This window comes from Orbicella faveolata, unplaced genomic scaffold (assembly GCF_042242905.1).
Source record: "Orbicella faveolata isolate gen_17 unplaced genomic scaffold, um_ofav_v1 contig_3, whole genome shotgun sequence".
NCBI classification, from domain to species: Eukaryota; Metazoa; Cnidaria; class Anthozoa; order Scleractinia; family Merulinidae; genus Orbicella; species Orbicella faveolata.
In genome coordinates this window covers 20,911,563-20,935,000 of record NW_028301558.1, presented here as the reverse complement: position 1 = coordinate 20,935,000, position 23,438 = coordinate 20,911,563, and the positions used below count along the sequence as shown (strand labels likewise).

At 38.1% G+C, this 23,438-nt stretch overlaps 3 protein-coding genes across 6 annotated transcripts in view; 2 read left to right on the top strand and 1 right to left on the bottom strand.

Moving 5' to 3' along the window:
- Positions 1-6,400, top strand: part of LOC110055313 (uncharacterized) — an 8,995-nt gene extending 2,595 nt beyond the window's left edge. For both annotated transcript variants that reach the window (XM_020761694.2, XM_089297578.1), the window contains exons 2-4: positions 58-183; positions 1,047-1,651; positions 2,277-6,400. In XM_020761694.2, coding sequence (XP_020617353.1) covers positions 58-183; positions 1,047-1,651; positions 2,277-3,188 — 1,643 coding nt within the window. In that variant the 3' untranslated portion in view covers positions 3,189-6,400. The remainder of the gene's footprint in view (positions 1-57; positions 184-1,046; positions 1,652-2,276) is intronic.
- A 902-nt stretch (positions 6,401-7,302) lies between these two features.
- LOC110055306 (GMP reductase 2-like) lies at positions 7,303-15,231 on the bottom strand. Its single transcript, XM_020761687.2, has 10 exons — positions 15,062-15,231; positions 14,607-14,732; positions 13,398-13,481; positions 13,072-13,245; positions 12,281-12,362; positions 11,600-11,706; positions 10,859-10,901; positions 10,196-10,252; positions 9,761-9,863; positions 7,303-8,774 (listed from the first exon to the last, which is right to left on the bottom strand). The coding sequence occupies exons 1-10, from the start codon at positions 15,146-15,148 to the stop codon at positions 8,594-8,596; spliced, it is 1,044 nt and encodes a 347-aa protein (XP_020617346.2). The 5' UTR covers positions 15,149-15,231; the 3' UTR covers positions 7,303-8,593.
- Positions 15,232-15,296: 65 nt separating this feature from the next.
- LOC110055305 (enoyl-CoA delta isomerase 3, peroxisomal-like) lies at positions 15,297-23,033 on the top strand. 3 transcript variants are annotated; one of them, XM_020761685.2, is made up of 8 exons: positions 15,297-15,553; positions 16,167-16,332; positions 17,299-17,843; positions 19,101-19,267; positions 19,727-19,847; positions 20,182-20,271; positions 21,224-21,367; positions 21,916-23,033. In XM_020761685.2, the coding sequence occupies exons 1-8, from the start codon at positions 15,533-15,535 to the stop codon at positions 22,072-22,074; spliced, it is 1,413 nt and encodes a 470-aa protein (XP_020617344.2). In that variant the 5' UTR covers positions 15,297-15,532; the 3' UTR covers positions 22,075-23,033. The 3 variants fall into 3 exon arrangements, with proteins under 3 accessions (XP_020617344.2, XP_089153706.1, XP_020617345.2); XM_089297580.1 differs by lacking the exon at positions 15,297-15,553 and adding an exon at positions 15,566-15,637; XM_020761686.2 differs by lacking the exon at positions 15,297-15,553 and adding an exon at positions 17,001-17,196 and having other exon boundaries at positions 16,267-16,332.
- The last annotated feature ends 405 nt before the right edge of the window (positions 23,034-23,438 follow it).

Here is a 23,438-nt window from a genome sequence, read left to right as displayed (position 1 = left end):
TTTAAAATAGTGGTATGTTTTAAATGTCGAGTTGACGTTTGCTTGAATTCATTACAGAAAATCCTCTGCAGTGTTCCGAGTCAATGGCATCATCAGGTCGCTCAGATGACAGTCAAACAGATTCCCAGCCTACATCTACACATGGAAAAATTCTGGTCCAAGGTCCAGTGAAGGAAGGAACAGGTGTGTACATGTTTGATTTTGTATTATATGCGAGGCATTAAAATGTCTTCATAGAGCAGTGTTTTGTTGACTATTGAAAGTAATTTGAGTTTGCTTTGGTTTACATTAATGCACTGCATGATTGGCTTAAAATAGAAAAAAACTTGTAGTAGCACTTTTTCATCCAATCAAAAGTAAAACCAAAAGCCTATAAATCATCACTTATTTGCACACATTTTTGGTGTGCTTCCTGTCAACTACATGAATTTGCTTCGAGTTTTACTGTTTTTATATGCTGCTGGATTGTCAGTGTCCTTTGCTTTGTGATTGACCAGAATGATAACTTTGGTTTTGGTTTTACAAACCTCAATGAAAACCACTCTATATGACAAAAAATGTGTACTACCTTAGAGTTATTTGTTATTTAAAATGTGAGAAAATGAAAACTGGTTACATGATTGTTGAAAGTGATATAAGGTGAGTCGTCATGAACATGGGACAAAGAAAAGCATGAGAGTTTTAGTTATTAGTTAGTTTTGTGGCACCTCTTTTGGACTTAAAAGATCTTGGCAAGTCCTTCTTCTGAAGTTGACAAAAAGTACAACCCGGTTCTCTTTTAGGGGCTGTTAGACTTTTCCTGGGTCTGGTCTTAGCTGAAAAAGACTCTAATCTTTTGGGGTCTAACAATTTAGGACCCTCATTTGGACTTTCCCCGTCACTTGTATACATGACTGCATCCCTTAGAAGGTTAAACCATACAAGAAAAGGAGAAATGTGAGGTTGAAAAATGGAAAAGTTACAGATCTGGAGCAAAATGTTGCAAACAGGGCATTGTTGGTTATCAATTTTATCTCCTTCATTTATTTAAAATTATGTTCTTTCAGCATTGGAAGCATCAGGGGCTGAAGCTGAACCAGACAACATAACAAGCAGTTCTGAATCAAAGACCAGCACTTCAACATTATCATTCACATCACAGGCAAAGCCTGCCGATAAGGCTCCAGCTCCAGCTTCAAATGGCTTTCACTACTCTGCTGGATTCCTGGCCACAAGCAACCTTTCTCAGCTGGCAGAATTAGCCACTAACAAGTCTGCCATGAATCAAGTACCATCAAACAATACACAGTTACCTGCTGCACAACCTTTACAACCTCATGTACTTGGAAACCAAAGTAGATTCATACTTCCTAGTCAGGGAATGCCTTCTTCGATGTTCGGAGCATACCCGTCAGGTCCCCTGATGCACATGCAGGGACAGTTTCAACCAGCCCCCCCTCAGATACCTCCACCATTTATCAAAGGATCCATCATTCAGCTGGCTACTGGAGATTTGAAAAGAGTTGAAGATCTTATTACAGATGATTTTATTCACAGCACAAGACTCTGTCCTGATCTTAAGTTGGAGACAAGCACGGTTGTCAAAATAGAAGATGGTTCAGATTCTGGAAGTACACATGTTACTTTCACGATCAACAGTTCTAAAACACAGGTTAGTTGAATAATGTAATGTAGATACTGCAATAGCAGGCACTTGGGCTCATGTGTACTATTAAAAGGTATCACCAGTCGAGTGTCGATTGATACTCTTAATTGGCCCTCGATCAACACTCAGTCGACATCTCGATCGACACTCAATTGACATCTGGATCAATACCCGGTCAACACTCGATTGAGATCTCAGTTGAAGTCAGTTCAGAGTCGACTAATTTTCCCAGACATGCCATTGAGTGTCAATCTACAGACTTTACATATGAGTCAGTCGACACTTGGCCAACTATCAACCCGCTGTCAGTTGAGATGTTGATCGAGTGTCGACCAAGATATCGATCAAGGGTCGATAGACGGTAATGATCAACCCTTGACTCCAGATGCCTTTAGTACACATGATCCAGCACTAGTAATACATTTCTAGGGCTGGTATCATTTGCCATCCCTAAGTTTGCATGCATTTTCATGACAAACTAATGCTTCAGGCACACAGATTTTGATTATGAGATTCATGTCTGGTTAAAGGTGGTTCAGTCCTGCAATAAGCTATCTTCCTATTGAATGAATCATGCTGTGGAATCAAGTATTAAATAATGATCTTCACTGTCTCTCTCATATTCCTACAGGTGATTCTAAACTGCCCAGTTGAGCATCCTTTCTTTGTGTATGGCCAAGGTTGGACCTCGAGCAGGCCAGAGCAGTCACTAACCAAATACAACCTTAATTGTCAGCACTTAAAAGTTGGTGATGTGTGCATTTTCCTCTCTCCGTCCAATCCTATTATTCCAGCTGGTGTTGCACTCTCAAGTGGACCAGCAACACAAGTAAGTGGAGGGAATTCTACTCTAACACAGTCTGCTCCAGGTGTCTTGTCAAATGCAACAAAAGCTCCTGCTGTAAGCAACGGTACAAGTCAAAGTGCAACCTCTGTCTCAGTGTCATGTGCACAAACTATGGCTGGAATGACAGCCTTACCTGGAAATATGCCGGGTGTTGTTGTTACATCCTCAATGCCTCTAGGCATTCCCGCTGTCTATTCAGGAACATTTCCTCCAATGCAAAATATTGATCGGGAAAAAGCTAGTGTTCAGAGCACTACTGATAGGTCTGTGCCACCAACACAGCCTGTACAAGGAGTAGGAAACACATCAGATGGTGAACCTTCAGATCCGCTGCAATCCACTGCAGCAGTACCAGGGGGATTCCCGTTACCTGGGACATCTTACTACCAACCACTTGCTGGAGCATTGATGACGGCCATGCCCCCTGGGCAGACATTTGTACAGGGAACAGTCATGCCGCAGGGTTCTGTAGGAAATGGATTGCTTGTTGCTGCAGTTGGGTTTGTACCAGGTAGGCCTCCAGCTCCTTTTGTTCAGCCTGGAATGCTATATGGCACTACACCAATGGAAATGTTGCCAAAGGGAGCTGACGGCAAGCCAGAGGAATATCCATCACAAAAAGGAAGAACAGACACACAAGCTGAACTGTCCCAACCTGACGTCAAGAGGGCAAAAGGGGAAACAGAAGTGAAATAGAGTTGTCATGGAGATGAGTGCTTTTATATAGAACACAAAGTCGTGTAGATTAAAACAGATTTATAATCAGGCTATATATATATAAAAAAGAAAAATGTCTTTTAAGTTGTATTTATTTGTAGGTTGTGCTAACTTCTGAAGTTATCTAAATAGTTTCATCATTAGTTTATAGTGTGTATAGTTAATACATAAAGTTGTGAATTTTTTCAACCTGTAGTTTTAGGATAACCACTTGATATTTAACCCTGCCTTGCTCCATGTTGGAAGTGCTAATAAATGATTGTACATGTATTGTCAATGATTTCATTCAATCTTTGATAAAAAAAAAAACTGTTATGCTGTAATATTTTGAGCTCATTAGAATCCTAATGGAGAAACAACAACAACATGATATTAAGTGTAAATGCTGGGAGAAACGTGTACTCGGAAAAAATCCAGGTCCCAGATGGGATCCCATCTGGGTCTCGGATTTTTTCCAAGTATACGTTTCTCCCAGAATTTACGCTTAATCTCATTAGAATCGCATCAAAATGTAGATGCTCGCTTGATCTAAGCCATATCAAAATTTATATCTACATGTAGTTGAACCTCCTGTGCCAGCTAAAATGTCGATCTCTGGTTATTCCTCAGGGGGGGAGGGGGTGGTTGTGCATACCTGTCCACAGGGGGTCCAAGTTGGCTACCTTAAGTTGTACAAATTCAGGCATCAACCCTGTTTCAACACCACTGATTGAATTGAGCCAGCTATAAGTAAGATAACTAATAAGCAAGTATACAAAATAAGTGTCCAGTCTGGTTATCACATGAGAACAAAGTGACCTATCAATAAGTAATTTTTCATGAAGTGTATGTCATAATCGTTAGACAGTACGTCTCAAAGTAACAGTCCTGTATTTATTTCAAGTAGCCAAAAAAATTTTCATTGGCGTAATATGTTTTCGTTATTTTAAATTATTAAGAAACTGTCATTACACTTCAACTCACTATACAGTAACTTAATATTAAAAGTGGTGGCTCATGTATTTTTATTTTACAGTTTATTTCAACTAAAGGCTAAAGGTCTAACAGAATAACATTGTCATCTGTTCTGTCACTGATTGTTGATTATTATACAGCTTGTGTAAATTCAAGTAGAGCTGAACTGAAAATCAAGAAGTATTCTGCGGCAGGTCTAAAAGGTTGTCCGACTGGAAAAGTGACAAAGTAAGAAAGATTGGTCCACACAGGACTTGGTGAATGACATGCTCTTCTCAGATCAAAAGGTAGCCATTCTACTACAATTTTCAGTTGAGTAAGGCACGGTGGAAGTTTGGTGGCCTTAAAATTGCGATGTTGTCATGGCAACTTACCTCGTTTCTATTGGTAACAATATCAACAGTTGTGCATCATCTGTCATGTTGCCTACAATTATGCGCACTTTGTTGCCAGTGACATCAAAGGCCAACAAGTTGCCACTGGAAACGGAGCCAGTTGCCCGTGACAACAACACAGTGTTCATGTAAAACCCTGGTGACTAAACTTTCATCGCGCCTTACTCAATTGATAATCATAGGGAATTCAGCATGATTGAAACTTTATGGACTATACACTTGCCTGATGCTAATATCAAGCAACACAGACATTGAAATTTTGTTCACAGGTTATACATGCAGTCACAAAGTTTTCCAGTTTCAATATTATGTAATTTCAGCAGAGAACATCAAAGGAAAAGTTAAATGTACATCAGGAAAAACTTTTATTAATTATTAGTTTTATCTGATTTACTCACAGATTTGATGTATAGTAATTAAGTTTGAAGTAACTACTGTATGCTTTGTAATTTCCAAGTTAGAGTTGCTGTGATGAAGGGATTGTGTTAATTAACTTATTTTGTGTTTGACTTAATTGAATTTTTTTAGTCAGATTTACCTTTTTTCCTGGAGGTTTAATGGTATATTTTTACAGTTGCTTTAGGTCAAGGGTCACCGGTGTATCTGCGAGAGCAACTTAAGTTTTTAATTTTGGATGACAATTTGCTATCACTAAAATAATATAACCTCAAGAATGATGGCTTTGGAAAATTAGAACACACTTCTCTAAGAAGTACTCTGAACATGACCAATGGATAGATTATTAAGTAATTTGCAGCTCCAGATTGAAATAATTTGTTGGTATATGTAGTTCAAATTCTCAAGAAAATACAGTGGAACCCATTTGTACAGTCACCAAAGAGCCATGAAAATGAGGCCGTCCATATTAACAGGATGGCCATTTTAACTGGTGTAGAGTCAAATTTCTAGCCTGTGTACATCTGTCCCTCCCCCCCCCCCCCCCCAAGAAAAAAAAAATGGGGATTTTGTTTTTAAGGGAGGGGACGGATGTACACAGGCTACACATTTCATGACTGGTCTAAACTGAGTGAGGTCTCTAAGGTATATCCTAAATGCACTATTTCTAAACAACTGTTCTTTAATAAACATCAGAGTGCAGATATAAATTTTTAAACAATTGAAACACCAATCAAGGTCATACAATATAAATATTGGAAACTATGGAAAGACCAACATAGCTGGTTTGAGTGGCCGTATTAATGGGGTAAAATTACAAAGGATTATACAGGTTGGGATTTCAGAATGTGGTCGTTGGCCATATTAATGGGGTGGCCGCATTAACAGGGTTTTCTCATTAGCGAATGTAGGGCCATTTTGCCAGGACAAAAAAGTGGTGGTACTAACAAGGTGACTGTAAAGTGGGGTTCCACTGTAATCAGAATTTTTCAGTGTGTTTTGTGCAGCTTTACTCACGACATGCAGTCTGTTGTTCCTGTCTTTTTTCCAAAAGTGATAATTGCAATAATTAACACCTTGTACAGAAAACCTAGTTTATCAATTTGTTCAGAATAAAAAATAACGGAAACGATGCTAGGCTGCCAAATAGGTCTCAAATCTTAGGTTGTTAATAGTTATTAAAAATACCCTGGTTTGATAACTAAGTTACCAAAGATTATGGATAATTAACACTACAAAACTAATGCTTGATGTAATTTTTTGAAGTAGATTGCTTATTCCTTGACAGTTATTTGTTATTGAACATCTCCTAATATGCAGATCTTACACAATGTTGAAATTATTTAACAAAATGTTGAAGTTGTATGTTAGTATTTATGTTTTAGGTTACTAGGTTATGTAGTTGTTTCAACATAGTTTTGTGTAATAAACTTGAAGTTTACCGTTTATTTCTGTTTTCATTTCATATTAACTTGAATGAAATTAGTAATTTTGCCCAAGTATCACTCATTGCTTGAGCTTGAAATGTGAAACATGAAACAGTACAAAGTTTTCATCAGTAGCTAGATCTATTAATCTATTTATTCTGCAACACTTGTGAAAAAATCAAAATATACAGTTGAACCCCTATAAGTGGCCACCCTTTGGGAAATGGAAGGAGGCTGCTTAATAGGGGTTTGTCAGGAATTGGCATTCAAATACAAATTGAACAAGCATGGAATCATGTGAAGACAACAATAAACAATTGTTTGAAAGTTTTTAGTGGTAACTTTCTATTTCGGAGTCTTAGCTGTCATGGCCTTTTCCAAAAATGTATCAACTTTTGGGTGGCTTCTTAATAGGGATAAGGACAATGGAAAAGTCCCACCAGGACTACCAAAACATGGCCGCAGCCACCTCGTAGAGGTGGTTGGTTAATAGGGGTTATATTAAGTTTTTTCGTGACAACAATTTTGAGACATGGAAAACTGGCTGCTTAACATGGGGTGGCCATTAAAAATTTTAATAGGTGGCCGTTTAATAGTGGTTCAACTGTATGTTGTAACACTGCCTGATTAATAAACAACTACAGTGGAACCACGCCTTATGGTGACCCTGTTATTATGGCCACTTTGTATGTAGGGTCACCTCAGAATCATACAGCCTCTTTATTCTGGTCTGAACAAAAGCTCAGTCAGTCATTTTCTTATTTAAAAACCCCTTCAATGCAGCGGGATTTTTGTGGCCTGTTGGTGAGCAGATTTACGGGGTTCCAATGTGCAGCAGGGTACATTTAAGCCTTACAACAATGTATTGACATTCATACTCGCAATGCCCCCAACAACAGCAAGAAAGTCTCTCTGCATTCATTAATATGGACACTCAAACTGGAACAATAATTTATTATGGTTCTGAAAAAGAGATTGTTTACAAGTCTCAAGTGATACTTTAGTCTAAATATGTATAAGTATTAATCTTTGTCTATTTGTTAATGGTCAATATTCTTCCTATTGACAGGCAAGTTTATTTATTGAAATTGTACATAATTATTATAATTTTTGAAGAAATCATCTTTTGAAATGCTCAGTCCCAGACATTTTATAAAGCACTATCTTTGCGGCCATTAAGGCACAACTCGCAAATGTTTGAAAGACACTGACTACACATCAAAGTGCTAATCCTACTATCAAATAAGTCTCTGCAACTCTAACATTTAGTATACACTTTCAACACAGGAACCAATTTTTGGTTGATGTTCAGAAAATGTCAATAAATTAGGGATAAATTAAAAAGATCACTGAAGATCCTAGAAAAACATTTCTCTGAGGTAGTAAGCTACAAAGCTATATTATAAGTTATCACATGTTAGTTAACATGTGCTTGGGATTTTTCTTTTCAAATAGTGTATCATCAATCTTGATTTTGTGCCATAGGTTTTAGGTAACTTTCCAAGTTTTTCATTTTTTAGGGGTTGGCAAAGAAAAAAATTAATGGGATACAATGTAGCGAATTGTTTCTGTGAGTCAATTTAGTGTAAGTTTGTATTAATTGAGAATTGCTTTGGAGGAACTTATACACAGGTATAACCTAAGTAGATTGCAGGCAGAATTCTACTGTATAGTAGGCAAACAAAAATATGTTACCCCACAAAATATTAAGACTGATGTTTTTTTTTCTGCAAGTTATTTTTCTTTGGACATGTGCCAGTGGGAGCAAGAGAGCAACTGCGAAGTGAACAAAAACATTAAAATCATAATTAGTTTTTGTCTTTTCCCAACCCCACCCCTTGCATTTTAGCTCAATCATGTCCCACACGGTTAATACTTTGCATTTGATCTTGACAAACTCGAGACAAAATAGAGGGTCTATGGGCAGACTATACAAAATATCCTTGTATACCCCTCCCATAGAAGATTATTTGGTTTGAACCCACCCCCATTGTACAAGAAATATTTTTACAGTTAAGCCTTGTCTCAGAAATATTTCCAATAACCTCCCTTAGGTAGAAGGGGGCAAAAAGGCCAAAAATATCTTGAGAAACCTTAGGATTGCCTGTCACAGGTCAGCACACTTGCAACTAGTAAACCGTCTAGTAACTCACGATAAAAAACTAACTTCCACCCTGTGGGATGCACAACCTTACCAGACCACCTTAAATTATTAAGAGAAGACATTATTTAGTTGCATAGTGACTCTAATAAATGTGGTACGTCTTGGAAGCTCCTTCAGCTTCTCTGCCCCAACATAGGTACATGTTGACCGCACACCACCAAGAATATCCCGGACAGTATCATGAACATTTCCACGGTAAGGGACTTCCACTGTTTTACCTTCTGATGACCTGGAAGTAAAGTTCCGAATAAGATGCTGGCCATTGATTGATTGAACATTATCGATTAGTAGATCTATAGGCAGCTAGCCTTTATCTTAAAACAATGAGAATTAATTAAAAGCTATTAGAAGCTGGTGGGGTTGTTTGTACTTAACCTAAATATCTATAAGGTAAAGTCTGCATACGAGCCAAGTGGCCCATCAGGCCGGAGCTTATCCCGGTTTCTGTAGCATGAAGCGACTAGGAGTATTTCTACTCCCCCCTGGATGGGATGCTAGTCCATCGCAGGGTTACCCCCAGCATTAAGTTCGCCGGTACCCATTTATACACCTGGGTGGAGAGAGGCACTGTGAGAGTAAAGTGTCTTGCCCAAGAACACAACACAATGTCCCCGGCCAGGGCTCGAACCCGGACCGCTCGATCCGGAGACGAGCGCACTAACCATGAGGCCACCGCGCCTCCCTAAATATCTATAAACTATGATATTATCTTACTACGAGCCTGTCTGCACTAAGAAAAAAAGTTGATTGTCCTTCATTTTGTCCAAAACAAGTGATTTCTTAATTTGTCTGCTAGTGTGGATAGGCAATAATTGCATTTTTTTTCCCATGCTGCAACACTCAAGTGCCAACTCTACCAAGTAAAATAAAAGTTCTGTTTCTGTTATTGAGTTTTAGTTTCATGGTTTGTTGTTTTGTCACTTATGAGAGAAGTGTCAAGAAAACAAAAATTGAAATATTTGGGCCCTTCTTCAAGCTGCAGAAATTTAATTAGCACCCTGGTAGTCAGTTAGTTTTTGGTATACGGTGGTTCTTAAATTTGTGTCTGCAGATGAAATTGTAACCTGTGACAATTTCCAGGTTTACTTAGTGTTAAATTTTAAAATTCTTACAAAACAGAATCATTCAGCAATTGTTCCAGAAATAGGGTTTTGGGAGAATTAAAAGGAGTCATAATTAAACGTAAAACAATTTTAAAACCCTGACAATACTGACCTATAATTGGCTACTCCTCCTGAATGTTTTTGCATGGCTGTGGACGAGCTCATGCCATAGAATATCTTGTATTTCTTTCCATCACGTTCTATCAACTCTCCACCTGATGTTTACGACAGAGAATAGTAAGGGTTTTTTTTTATTGTTACTAGCAAGATTTTATTTCATATGTTATATAATTATTATATGCCAGTATTTTTCACCTAACAACTAGACTACAAGCCCAGACACATGCAAACAGGCCATAACTTATGTTTTAGTGTCTCTGCTTCAAAACCTCTTGTATGAAAATCAAATTTTATTTTGAATCGTAGTAAATCAAACTCATTTTCACTTTGAAATGTTTTGAATTACGGCATCTTGAAATGAAGGTATGGTAAAAGAAATAGCTTTATGATCAAGGGATATCATCAGTGATAATCAGACATTCCTTACCCGACTGATCATGCCCAGCAAACATGCCTCCCATCATAACGAAATCTGCACCAGCACCTAACAGAAACGAACAAACAAAAATTAAAACATAACCCCCCCTTCTCTAGGCCCACCCAAAAAACCCCACCCCAACCTCTCCTTCTAAAAAAAGAAAAAGATTGCCGATGCTAACAGTCATCTGCTAATGAATCCCCTCCTCCTCCTTCAGTTCTCAGGGTACTGAGACCAGTGGGTATATATAGACTTACACTCGAGAATAAAAAGCATTTCTTTCCAGATTGTTGTTCACTCAGGTCTCCTTGCTTTGCAGTCTACATCATACATATTTAAGAACAGTATGCCCAATCATGTAATCAAGAACTATTCAGCATCAAGAAGTATTCCACAGCAGATACAAAAGGCTGCCATTCTAAATTGAGCATGGTTGAAACTTTATTGAGTACGCACTTGTAGATTCTAATTTCAAGCAACACACTCGTCAGACAGTTTACATCAAGCATACTTAAAAACTGTAATCTCGATCGTGTAATTTGAATGTTCATTTGACAGCAGCTGGAGTTTGCTTTTGATTCAGAAGTTATGTTTAGAGGGAAGTTATGTTTAGAGGGAAGATAATTGCTGATGAAAATTTGTGAATCAGTGAAAAAAAAAAGACAATTTTACCAAAGGCTTTAGAGACATCACCAGGACAAGTGCAGCCTCCATCCTGCAAAATAACAAAAGTCATGTTTTATTGTGCCTTTCAATCACATGCAAACTGAGTGACAGTTCAAACAACAATAATTGAGTTTTCGCTGCTGTCAAAACCCAGTAGTGTACGTCTCAGAAAATAGATCTTCACTTCAACAGGTTAAACAGTTCACGTTTGTGGGTTGCGATTGGTAGATTTCAATCCAGGGCTGTCATGAAGGGACGTAACCCGTAACACCTGTTATGGGCGAGCATGCTTGATTTTCCCTTGATGCTACAGGTGAAATTGCCTGTTGCTGATAGAATTCAACCACAAAGTAACAAGTTTCATGCTACCAGAGTTGAGAACAATGCTACAGGTGACTTAAAATTTAATGACAGCCCTGCAATTGATTTTGTTTGTTTCTTATTTTTAGGATTCGTTGAATTTAATGTCATAATAATGACTGACAGCAGCAAAAAACAGGATCATTAGTTAGGTTTGGAATTTCTGAGTTCATGTGATATTGAAAGGTGCAGTAATGACCAAAAGCTGATTTTAAAAAAAATGTAAAGAGGTGATACACATTATTTACTGATTACTAAATTAAGTCATGTTGTATTCAAGAATCATCAGTGAAAAAAAAGCACCAATGTCATTGCCAAAGGTTGCTTTGTAATCCCTTCTGCTGCTTACTATGTGAACGTTGCAAAAACAATAACGTGTGTACATACAGAGATAATATGTCCCTTGAGGCCATGAGCAGCATCAGCGCACTCTAGCACCGCACTCAGCTGTGGGTAACCCACACCAGTCTGCCTGCGGGTCGTGCAAACAGACCCTGTGAAGACAAAAGTCTCCATGTCAGTACAGGTGTACAATAAGCACCAGTAGTAACTTTACACCTTTACATGTACATTGTAAATCAATGAAAATTGACTCACACTGTCAGGCAATAAGCCATGTCAGTTCTCACTGACGTAACTCAATATTGACTTACATCAACTCAGGACTATCAAACTTGAACAAGCTTCCATTTGATTCTTCTTTCTCACCAGCTATTGGCCAACAAGGGAGGCACGGTGGTCTCATGGTTAGTGCACTCGTCTCCGGATCAAGCGGTCCGGGTTCGAGCCCTGGCCGGGGACATTGTGTTGTGTTCTTGGGCAAGACACTTTACTCTCACAGTGCCTCTCTCCACCCAGGTGTATAAATGGGTACCAGCAAATTTAATGGTGGGGAAACCCTGCGATGGATTAGCATCCCATCCAGGGGCGGGGGGGTAGAAATACTCCTAGCTGCTTCGTGCTACAGAAACCAGGATAAGCTCCGGCCTGATGGGCCACTTGGCTCATATGCAGACTTTACCATTAGCCAATAGAAGGGTGTTTAACTCTTAATAAGTTAACACCTACCAGGTCCTATGCCAACCTTGATGATATCAGCTCCATTCAGAATCAACTGTTCCACCATTTCACCCGTCACTACATTCCCTGCCTAATGGTACGACAAAACCAATGTATGAGAGAGGGGTCACTTACAGTTGTGAAAAGTTACCACACAGAGGAATGAGTTAGAAATGACACTAGTAAGAGACTTCAAGCTTCAGAAACATCTTAACTGATTTAATTCCCTGACAAGAAGAGTTCCATTAGTTTTCTATTACGTAAGCTCTTAGCACAAGTACAGTGTAACCAGGGCTGGCATTACGTTTTGAGTCACCTGTAGCCTTGTTCTCCACACCCATAGCAAACTTGTTACTTTGTGGTTGAATTCTATCAACAACAGGCAATTTCACCCGTAGCATAGAGGGAAAATCAAGCGTACTCAGCCGTAACAGGTGTTATGGGTTATGGCCCTTAATGACAGACCTGAGTAACAATTTAAGAAGTATTTGGTTAACTTAATAACTAAATGGCTGAGCAAGTGGCACGTCTACTTCTGGTAGAATGACCGATCATTGGAAAACACAGACTAATGTGGTGTCACTAAAGCTGTAATCTGATTTATAAAATAGTTAAATGGATGCTACTCAAAATCTGTTCTGTGAACTGACTGGAGTAATAAACTGATTGATTTTGATGATCTACAAACCTATTGAACCCTCATTGCTAGTCTGCACAGAGATCAGTATCTGACTGCTTGGTTAATAAGATATATATTGGGACTAAATGGTTAAAATAATTATATATCACCATGTGCATACTATGATGATGTGATCTGGAAACTTGCTCCTGACAGTTTTGACAAATTCCACAAAATGTTCAGAGTAGCCATTTGCAACATCAAGACAGATTCCTGGAACTGTGGGACAATTATCTAAAATCTGCTGCAACTTTAATAGATCTTCATCTGACATTCCACAACTTGCAAGGGTGTACTGAAAATATAATGTATACATTAACAAACCAAAACATAAGCAAACATGATCGGAAGAAATGATTTTTGTCTTTACAAACTAGTTATTTACAAATTTAACTGGAAATGAGAAAAGAAATGACCAAATTACTCCAGTTTATTAAAAGAACTTACTGGTAAAACACTTGGGTTTTCTTTACCAAACTTGACCCATTCTTCCAGAGGATAATGCTTGTGAATTGCTGTCAGAAGCTTGTGCTGAAAATTCAATTCAATAAAGTTACATCATTTTAACTGGTTTCCATAACATTAAGTGACTCCAAGTATGTCTACTCCCCCTGCATTGCAAGGTTACCCTCAAGCAAGGGCCCATGCCCATGACTCCCCTTTTTATAAGCCTCTTTTAAGCAAACAACCTACAACAGGTGGTGAAAATGCCATGACAATCTGGTGAGTACCCTCACTTTGACACAGTATGACTCCCCCTTTGAAAAATCCTGGCTACACCACTTTCAAGCATTAAATTTGCCAGTACCCATTTATACATCTGGGAAAGGTACTGTAAGAGGACCCTGACCAGGGCTAGAACAGTACCCTAACCATTAAACCACCATGCCTCCCACAAAGAGCATGTTTCAACCGTTTTTCGAAGACTGTGTATACCTGGGAGACTTCCCTATAAAAATGATTGGGATGCTCACTGCAAATTTTGAAAAGAACCTCTAAAGGGGGGGCCAATGAGTGTGAGTGCAAAGCGTTTTCACCCCTAAGGGGTACCAATCCTACAACAATAAATCCACTGGCACTGATAGATTTTGAGGCTCCATACCCCAAGCGATGGTTAGAAGGAGTGCCGCATCCTAAGTGGTACCAATCAACAAATGGTACCTCCTGAAAGGTATGACAAGTAACCCCTATAACATTTTATTGGGGAGTCTGCTCAGGTTACAGAGTCCACAGGTTACATAGTTGCATAGATGGAATATCCCAGGAGGAGGGACTCTCAAATAAAAAGGACATAGGTGCTCGTCGAAAATTTTGAAAAAAAAAACCTTAAGAGGTACCAAGATCCTGTTTTATGGGTGTGGCTCAAAATGTTTTTCACCCGTGAGATGTATCAGTTCTAAAACAACACATTTCCCTCCCCCCCCCCCCCCCCCCTTTTTTTTTTCATTCAATACCTTCAAAGGTGTCACAAAAGCTTCTGCTGTGGGGGAATATATTTTTGTGAAATCTCCTTCCCCCTTCTTCCTCCCTCTGACAACATCCACTATTTTACAGTTAGACATATTTCATGTAGACACCTAACATTTCCAGCTAGCACGAGTCTACTGAAAATATGATATCTGACGACTACTTCTGCGGAAAAACAAAACTGTTTACCTCAGCTAAAGCCACAGCCATACCAAATGTACCGATGGTGTCCATGTTTGCACTTATGATGGGAACAACATCATCTGGAAGTTTCTTCTTCGCATACTTGAAATTGAAGTGCCTAGCAAGCTCAACCTGCCATTACCACAAGAAAAATTATGTTAATTAGTAACGGCGCATTCTTCAAAAGGACTGAAAAATAAGCTTACATATTATACCGCCATGTTATTAAACGAAAATTACGCACGGGGAGCACAACTGGAAAACATATTCCATCGCTTGTTCATTTTCAACCACAATGATGGGCCGGTAGCTCATAGGCAAGCCTAATTAACGACGCCCCATGGGGTTGTTTCGATCGCTGGTGGTCTTCAAAAATCCAAATGTACAATAAGCCCAGTACGTGTTGGAAATTTACATCTTCACGTGTGAAAATCAAAAACATGATTTGACTTCTAACTTACATCAGCTCGGCTGCGGATTGTACTCCGTTTAGGTCGAATTAACACATCTTTAAAGTCCAGCCTTATACTATGATCTAAATGTGGCATTTTCTTGAACAGACAGATCTCTCAGCTCACCCCACAGATAAGTTGCCACCGTCGTACGGGAAAGTGGCGGGGTATTTTTTTAATCGAATTTCAGTCACGTGGGTAGTGAAGTAGATCGGCTTTGATTATTGGCCGATTTTGGTCAGTTCGAACTCCGATCGCAATGAGCACGTTTGTTTTAAAGTAAGGCAATTTACAACAGTAAAAAGTATTTAACTTGTAATTTGTCACCCTTTCAAAAAGGTACCGATTTTCGGAGGTGGTTTGAAAGCTTTTGTTGATCTGCTATTCTCGAAAGACCAATCGAATGCGGCGTTATATCGAGCAAATGTTTTAGCGCGTGCGTTCGATTTTGGCGCGCAAGTTTAACGGAGACTGCGCAACATGGCCGATGGGATTTATGAGGTGAGTGGCACAAATTATTGCATAAAACTTCGATAAATCTTGCGGTCTTTATCAACTGATCTCATAGTAACTCCCACTGTTAAGGTATTAATACTTAAAGACTGGATTGGAAAATTCTGATGGTGCTGTTAGAGGTTTATTTCGCTGTATTTTGTATTCTTTTAAGTTAATTCATTCATTGGAAATGACAGTTTCGCTTTGGGCATAATTTGCTTAAGCTTAGTTACTCGGTGGTCCTCGATATCTGATGCCTTCTTTGTGTTGCCTAAAACTGAATACAAAAATCCCATCACTCTGTTTAGGGTTACGTTTACATACTGTTTCTTTCCAAGTGACTTAAATCAACATTTGATATGTTTTTGTTCGTCTTGTTCGAGATCAACACGTGTAGTTTTTGTTTTTTTATACTACAGTTGTACCAGCTCATAGATTTATTGATTAAAAATTAGCTTACAAACGGCATGCTCTTAAATCTTTATGGATGCAGATAGCCAAGTCTTGTTTTAAAACAAATAAACGAGGTGAAAAAGTACTTTATTTTCAATTCTTGTACAATTCTCTTTGTTTATAAAGCTAATAAGCTTACTTGCATATTGTTTTGTTATTTTCACAGGTTGATAAAGTAATAGGAAGACGCAGAACATCATCTGGAAAGGAAGAATATCTTGTTCACTGGAAGAATTACGACCCTTTGTACAGCACGTGGGAACCTGTTGAAAATCTATTGCCTTGTCTCCACACTGTCACGGAGTTTATGGCCAAGTCGTTCCCAATGCCAGGTAACTACATGAGGGACTAAAAACAATAATGATTCAATTAACACCCAGGACGGTTATTTTCTTGTAGGGGCTTGACAGAGGGTACTTACTATGATTATCAGTTGAGTAGGGCGGGACGAAAGTTTGGTCACCAATTTTTAATGTAAAAATCCTGTTGTTATCACGAGCAACTGGCTCCATATCCATTGGCAACTTGTTGGCCTTTGACGTCATTAGCAGCGAAGCGCACAAAATTGTAGGCGACGTGACAGGCGATGCATGGCTGTTGATATTGTTACCAACGGAAACGAGGTAAGTTTTCCGTGACAACACCATAATTTTAAGGCCAAAACTTCGTAACCAAACTTCTATCATGTAACTATAAACAGCTGCGGCTAAATTTTGTTACAATTATTAATGAGTTAAGTCTTGTTTTTTATGGATATGGAATTTCCGAGGGTTAGGGGGTGGCCAAGTAGAAAAATCATGGAAATTCCAGGGGGTGGGGGGAATACTGTGAAGCCCCCTGGAATGGAAAATCTTGAGGGGTGGGGGTCAACCTGGAAAAAAACCTCCGTGGGGGGGGGGGGGTATGGATATTTTCTGGAACCACACATTTTTATCAGGGAAAAGTCAAAGGATACCTATGGCAACCATGATTTCACCTGTGAGTGCTTTTGTTTCAGCAGCAGAGCCTGTGATCACGAAGCTGCCAAGGAAATGTTTACAGTTCTACAAGCTAAATCACTCATACATTTAACTCCAGCCGCTACCCAGTCTAACAAGGGGGGGGGGTAGCCAGGGGGTCCTGGGTGCCTGTGACCCCCCATCTGTAAGCCTTTTTTTAAGCAAACAACCTCCAACAGTAAATGCCCGGACAATCTGGTGAGTACCCTCACTTTGACACAGTGTGACCCCCCCTTTGAAAAATCCTGGCTACGCCCCCGTCTAAACCAGAGTCTGTAACCTTTTTTGATTTTTCATTAGGAATAAATGCCAGTTGTGTTACTCATTTGGAATCCAGCAAGCCTGAATTGCGGCAACTAAGAAAAGTCACTGATATTGACAAGCGGAAGCTTAGAGGTCTAGCAAACAAGGAAATGGTTGATGAGATCTTGAAAGTCAAAAGTATGGCAAATGAACTTAAAAAATACCAAAGAGGACGTGGAAGAGGAAAGAAAAGATCACAAATCCATGAAGCATGTGAAGTGTTTGGTCAAGAAGCAAAAAGACTTCGTTCAAGTCCGCTCAATGGACAGATTATTGAAAAAACTCTTCTCTCTGGACTTCCTTGCCAAAGTCCTAAAAGAGACACCATCAAGAAAGGTGGCAAAAAGTCCCCAGGTCGCATAGGAAAGAATGGTTTGACTCGGTCACTCATAGCAGAGCTAGGTGATGATGAAGTATCAAGATTAACACGCACCACTCGTATGCATGGTGTCCTAGATGAGTGTGTGTCTGTCCTTAAAGAAGGAAGTGTCTGGAAAATCACTTTGTGTAGTGAAAAAAAGAAAAATGCTTTGACTACTGAGGTCGGTCATTATTTTTTTTTTTTTCAATAAATGACCCTGATATAACTAATTTAAGTTTATTTGTCTAGTGGCCTATGAAAATTTGTTTGTATTTTGAGAGTGTTCATGCTTGAAATCAGGGGCCGGGCACCAGGCAAATTGACTTGCTGTGAGAATGATTTTGCCTGCCTGGTTTGACCATCAAGAGGAAATTTTTCCTCACTAAGAGGTTCAAGCCAGCTGGCCTCCGGCTAAAAAAAACTTTTATGAAACCCCTCTGAAATGCTAGCTTGGCTACTTGTCTGAACGACTCTCATTGCCGGCATAATTTTCAAGACATTTGCCTAGAGTACACTCTCTCTAAGATGGACATCCTGGGGACCAGTTCTAGCAGTCAGCCTTAAAGAGACATTTGCCTTAATGAGATTAGTTAAACTGAAGACAAACAAGTAAAATTCAGCTAGGGCAACCTGGCCAGTGATGTTTCCCTTGGAGAAGTGTCCACCTTAATGAGAATTTATTTCAAGACAAACAAGTTCATTCAGCTATGACTGCCTTAGGGAGGTGTCTGCTTACAGTGGTCCCCATCTTGAGATAGTTGACGGTATACATTCTTCAGTGAGAGTATCTCAACTTTAACAAAGAACATTTCTAAGCTACAGTGAAGTAAGCACTATTCCAGGTTAAAAAAAGGAAATAAATTTCCCTAACACATTCTGTGAAGATGTAGATGATTGTTGGGAGCTGGGAAAGATGCGCACTTTTTTCTTGGCTGAAAGACTTTATACAGCCTTTGAACCAGCACGACTATTTGAACCGGTCCACTTGGAAAAGAGTTAACCAATCAGAGTGTTACTTGAGAACAAAGGATAGCGATCTTTTTCTTAAATAAACCAATAACATAATAATACCACAATAGACTGCAACAAAACTGAAAACCCAACAAAGTGCAAGGAGTTGTGAACCTCTCAGGAAACTTTGCCATTTGTTGATTGGTTAGTTTCCTTCCTAAATTTTGTATGCTCTTCAACGTTTTCGGTTTAGTTGAACATTGCAAAATGAGTTTTCAAGCTAATTTTTTTCAAGTCAGATTTATAATATTATTATGGTAATTCCTCGTGATGTTTTCACATCAAACAGACTGTTACTTGCTGTCACAAGAAGCTACCAGTCCATTGTTCTCAGTTTATGTTTTGATTGGTTAGTTTTCTTCTAGGTGGCCCAAGTAGTCACACTGTAAAACATGGCTCATGCGTCGCTGTGTTGTCCAATCCTTAGATGTGTGATCAACTTGCTGGTTTTCTTCATGAAGCATCCAAAGAAGAACATGTCAGTATTGTTGTACTGACAGGAGCTGGGGACAGCTTCTGTAGTGGCCTGGATTATCAACAGTTGATCATGACACATCAACGCCAGGAGGCCAAAAGGATGGTGGAAAAATTCAAGTGAGATGTGTAAATCTAAGTTCTCTCAAATTAATTTTCTTAGACGTTTAAACATAACAGTCTTCTTGGCAGGTTGATACATTTTACTACTTGCCCAAAACAATGAAACTTCATGTTGCATGCTCAAAAATGTACAACCTGGGACAATCTGAATGCGCATACACATTTCCTCAGTCCCTAGAATAACTTTTCATCACTTTTGAACCCAAGCAGGACAAAAATATTTATTTTGGGAAGAATTTTCAGCAACCAGTTTGTACTGTAATGTACATAGGTTGCAAGGACATAATGCTATAGAGAAATAAGGATGACAAGAATTGAACAAGATTGACATGTCTTACAAAATACCTAATTCGTATATAACTTTCTTTCTATACAGGCTATTCTTAGCTAATATGTAATCAACTGCACTAACAATATTAACTATATTTAATATGCCTTGTAATTTTTTTAAAACAGACTTTTAGTTGAGATGTTGATCAGTTTCCCAAAAGTTCTGGTAGCAGCTGCAAACGGAAACACCTTGGGTTTTGGTACGGCCCTTCTGGCTTTGTGTGATGTGGTGTATGCTAATAATAAGGTTGGTACAAAATTCTTGATTTTGTATTTTTATCTTAATTTCCAAACATTGTTTGAACACCTCAGACTTTGATTTCCAGTGTTGCTGAAAAAGCTATAACAGTTGTTAGCAAAGAGTGATTTTAATGTTTTAAGACTACATCAAAATAAGTGAGTTTACTAAGGGTGGAGAAATAAGGTGGGCAATAAGCAATTAGAAAAACGAGCAATATCGATTTTGACTGCAATCAGAAAAGAGACATTCTAAACCTTTGCACATTATGCACAGCTCTCTCTTTGTCCTATTTTCAATTTCTTAAAGGCTAATTATTGATTTTTTTGTTTGCTACTTTCAGGCAGTGTTTCAGACATGTTTTACCAAGTGGGGTCATCCACCAATAGGATGCTCATCTACTGTTCTCTCATCCTTACTCGGGAGAACTGGGGCAAGTGCTTAAACTATTAAGGCGGATTCCGATCAAAGTTTGAGCAGTAATTGCAAAAATTATGTACTAAGAATCTGTTCATAGCACGGTAACCTTTTGAATGCTACTTGAAACAGCTCACTTTGATTCATTTCCTCAAGTGACCCTGGGATTAAGTTCTCAAGCATTCTTGAGAAAGATAGTGTCAAACCTCGTAAGAATGCTTAAAGTGTATGTTATTGTGGTTTGACCTGACATGAAATGTCCGTTTTTATTAAAAGATGGATAACTTCAAATTCAATTTTCTCTCGCAGGGTCAGCTAATGAGAGCTTAAGTCTTGTTAAGTTCTTCTTAACTGCATTCAAAATATTGCCATTCTGTGAGGTTTTTTTGGTATCTTTGTTTTTGCCATGATTGCTCGAATGTTCAGCAGAAATCATCTTAATATGTGATTAATTCATTAATTAAAATTAAATTGCCTTGTCATTTTGCAACATTCAGCTTTTATTTTTGGCAATTTCTTTAACACAACATTCTGGTGAAAATGGAATCAGGCAGTTAGTGACTAAAGGTTCTTGTAAATTGTTGCTCAAAATGTGATGTTAAGACACAATTTAAAAATTTCCTTCTTATTTTTGTCTTAATCTTGTAAATGGTATCTCAAATTTTGTGAGATTAGCTCACCAAATGCTCACATTTGCTATGTCTTGAATGGAAGAGCATAAATTTTGCACTTTGCAACCAAAAGGCCTGAAGAAAGATATTAAATATTACTTTCCAACTAGTAAAAGTTAGTGTTAAAAGTTTCATGTGACAGGTAAGAAATTTTATAACTTTGTTCTTTATGATTTTCAACAAACTTCATGAAGAAAGTAATTACTTTTCTAATAGGAAATATTCATTACAGATAACAACAGGCCGAAAGTTCACAAGGTAATCTATTGTCTTTTATTTATAATGACTTTCAAATAGGCTATGTCAATGCTGTTGTTGAACCACAAAATGGCAGCCACAGAAGCATGGGAGAATGGACTTGTGATGGAGGTTTTGAAACCTGGTAATTTTATGGAACAGGTTGACAGCAGGGTTAAAGCTATGACTGCTATGCCTAATAAGGTAAATTTCATCAACAGCTCCCAGAGAGTGTGGAGTGGTACAAATGTATATCAGGGAATGAGGTATTACCAAGGCGTGGGTGTACTCTGGGGGTTGGATATTCTTAGGGATAATGTACCTCCTATTGGTGAGAGATTTGCAGAACATGATGTACTGGACTTGCTTTTACCTGGGCAGTAGAAACTACCAGGTGCATGGATAATCCCATAGGGAGTAGTGTTTCTAGTGGTGAGGTATGCCCAGGAAATGTCTTCCATTAGTGTTTCCAAAATAGTGAAATAACTATAGGTAAGGTGTTTTGGTTTGATTTTTGGGACATTCAAATAGTGAAATGGTGATAGCATGTTGCAAATCATTTAACGTTTAAGAGTTAAACTGTTTTTCAAGGAATCACTAATTCAATCAAAATTTGAAAAATGTATTGAAAGGCGATGGTGACTTAAGTTAATAATTTGGATATTTTATTGAGTGGTTTTTCATCTTAACAGAAGCTTATGATCTCGAGCATTAATAATTTATTGCCATGACGTCATTTTTTTTGTTCTTAGGTACTGCAAGATACAAAGTCCCTTATCAAACATCCAGATCAGGAAACTCTTCGAGACACAAACTCTGAAGAATGTAAATTATTTCTTAAATACCTTGGAGATGATAAAGTGTTAGACACTCTAAAAGCAAACTGGCTTCCTGATGTTGTTTCTCCATAGTTATATCTATAGTAAACCATTCTGTTCCTCTTTTTCCACTTTGCGGTGTTTAAAAATTTTAGAATTTTGCCAGAATGTTTTAAAACCTAACATTTTTAATTTTAAAAAAAAGTAGATTTAGCCAGCAACTTGCAAATTGATGTTGCTGTAGTTGTAAAGTCTTATTAAATAATGCTTACACATAACATTTTATTTCACGATGATTACTGTGTGCTTTACGTTCTAGATTACTGGCTGACTTATGTGTTTTTTTTTTTTGTTAAGACCTTTTGAATGCTTAGAATGAATAGTCCTCTATTGACAATTTTTTTTGTGTGAGTGTTACAAAAGGGCTGTTGACTTGTCCGCTTAACATCCATTGTTTAATAGTGATTCTTGTGGCTGGCTACACAACGTTGGGACTTTGTAGTATTTTACGTAGTATGAACACCTTGAGACGTAGAATATCTATCTTTTTAGAAATACATTTAGAAAGTATCAGTGCATTATTTTGACACCTTTAAATTTTACTTAAAAACTTACAGTATTATTTTAGCACAGTTAACTCCCCTGACTAACGTAACAGTGATTGGGAAATTGCTTAATATGCAATAAATGCTTTTAAACTAAATTAAAATTGTTTTTAAAAGTTTATAGAGCAGTGTTGAAGATTTTAGACGTGCCGGTTATGCCAGTTCCTCTTTGATTACATCTTGCGAAATTTAATCACTCATGACCCTTGTTGAACAAGTTTGACTTTGCATTTCTGTCGAGTGAATTTCATCTGTTTATTATATAGTCCTATTTTATAGTTTTAGGTATGAGATTTTTACTATTGAAAACTTTAGACTACGTATTTTCGATTAATTTGTTCGTCTGGGACTGATTGTTTTAATTTACACAGCGCATACGCAATTATCATTCTGTAATTTCTGTTTAGATAAGGTTTCTACAAGGTTCAATAAAGATAGATTGAACAATTTTTGTGCTTTGTTTTGTTCTGGAAGCCCCGTGCATAATCCAAACTGGCGCAACTCATGCTAAACGTCACTTGTTAATGTATACTCTCTGCGTCTCCGTGTAAGGGTATTTTAAGATTTTTTATAAGTCCGTCATCTTGGATTAGAACGTTTGAAAGAATCTGGAGACGAGGAACGACTTGTAGCTTTCCATTTTGTGAAAAATCCCTCCCATTTAGGTTCGGAGGTAAGTAAATGGTAAGTAAAGTGCTATTCGCCTCGCTCCACTATAACGTTCCCGGAAAAAAAACAAACAAAAAAAACAACTTCTATAAAGGTAAACCCTGGTTTCTTGGTTCGAACATTTCGAACAGAAATTCATGTTTCCATCTCATAGACATGTCAAATTTGCCTCTCGACAAGAAT

Excerpts from the sequence above, each read along its gene's own strand:
- LOC110055305 (XM_020761685.2), top strand. The coding sequence starts at position 15,533 with ATGGCCGATGGGATTTATGAG. Across the intron at positions 19,848-20,181 it reads TGGTGTATGCTAATAATAAG|GCAGTGTTTCAGACATGTTT; the intron begins GTTGGTACAAAA and ends TGCTACTTTCAG. Across the intron at positions 21,368-21,915 it reads TGACTGCTATGCCTAATAAG|GTACTGCAAGATACAAAGTC; the intron begins GTAAATTTCATC and ends TTTTGTTCTTAG.
- LOC110055306 (XM_020761687.2), bottom strand. The coding sequence starts at position 15,148 with ATGCCACATTTAGATCATAGTATAAGGCTGGACTTTAAAGATGTGTTA. Across the intron at positions 13,482-14,606 it reads TGGCTGTGGCTTTAGCTGAG|CACAAGCTTCTGACAGCAAT; the intron begins GTAAACAGTTTT and ends TTGAATTTTCAG. Across the intron at positions 8,775-9,760 it reads GGAGGAGTAGCCAATTATAG|GTCATCAGAAGGTAAAACAG; the intron begins GTCAGTATTGTC and ends CTTTACTTCCAG.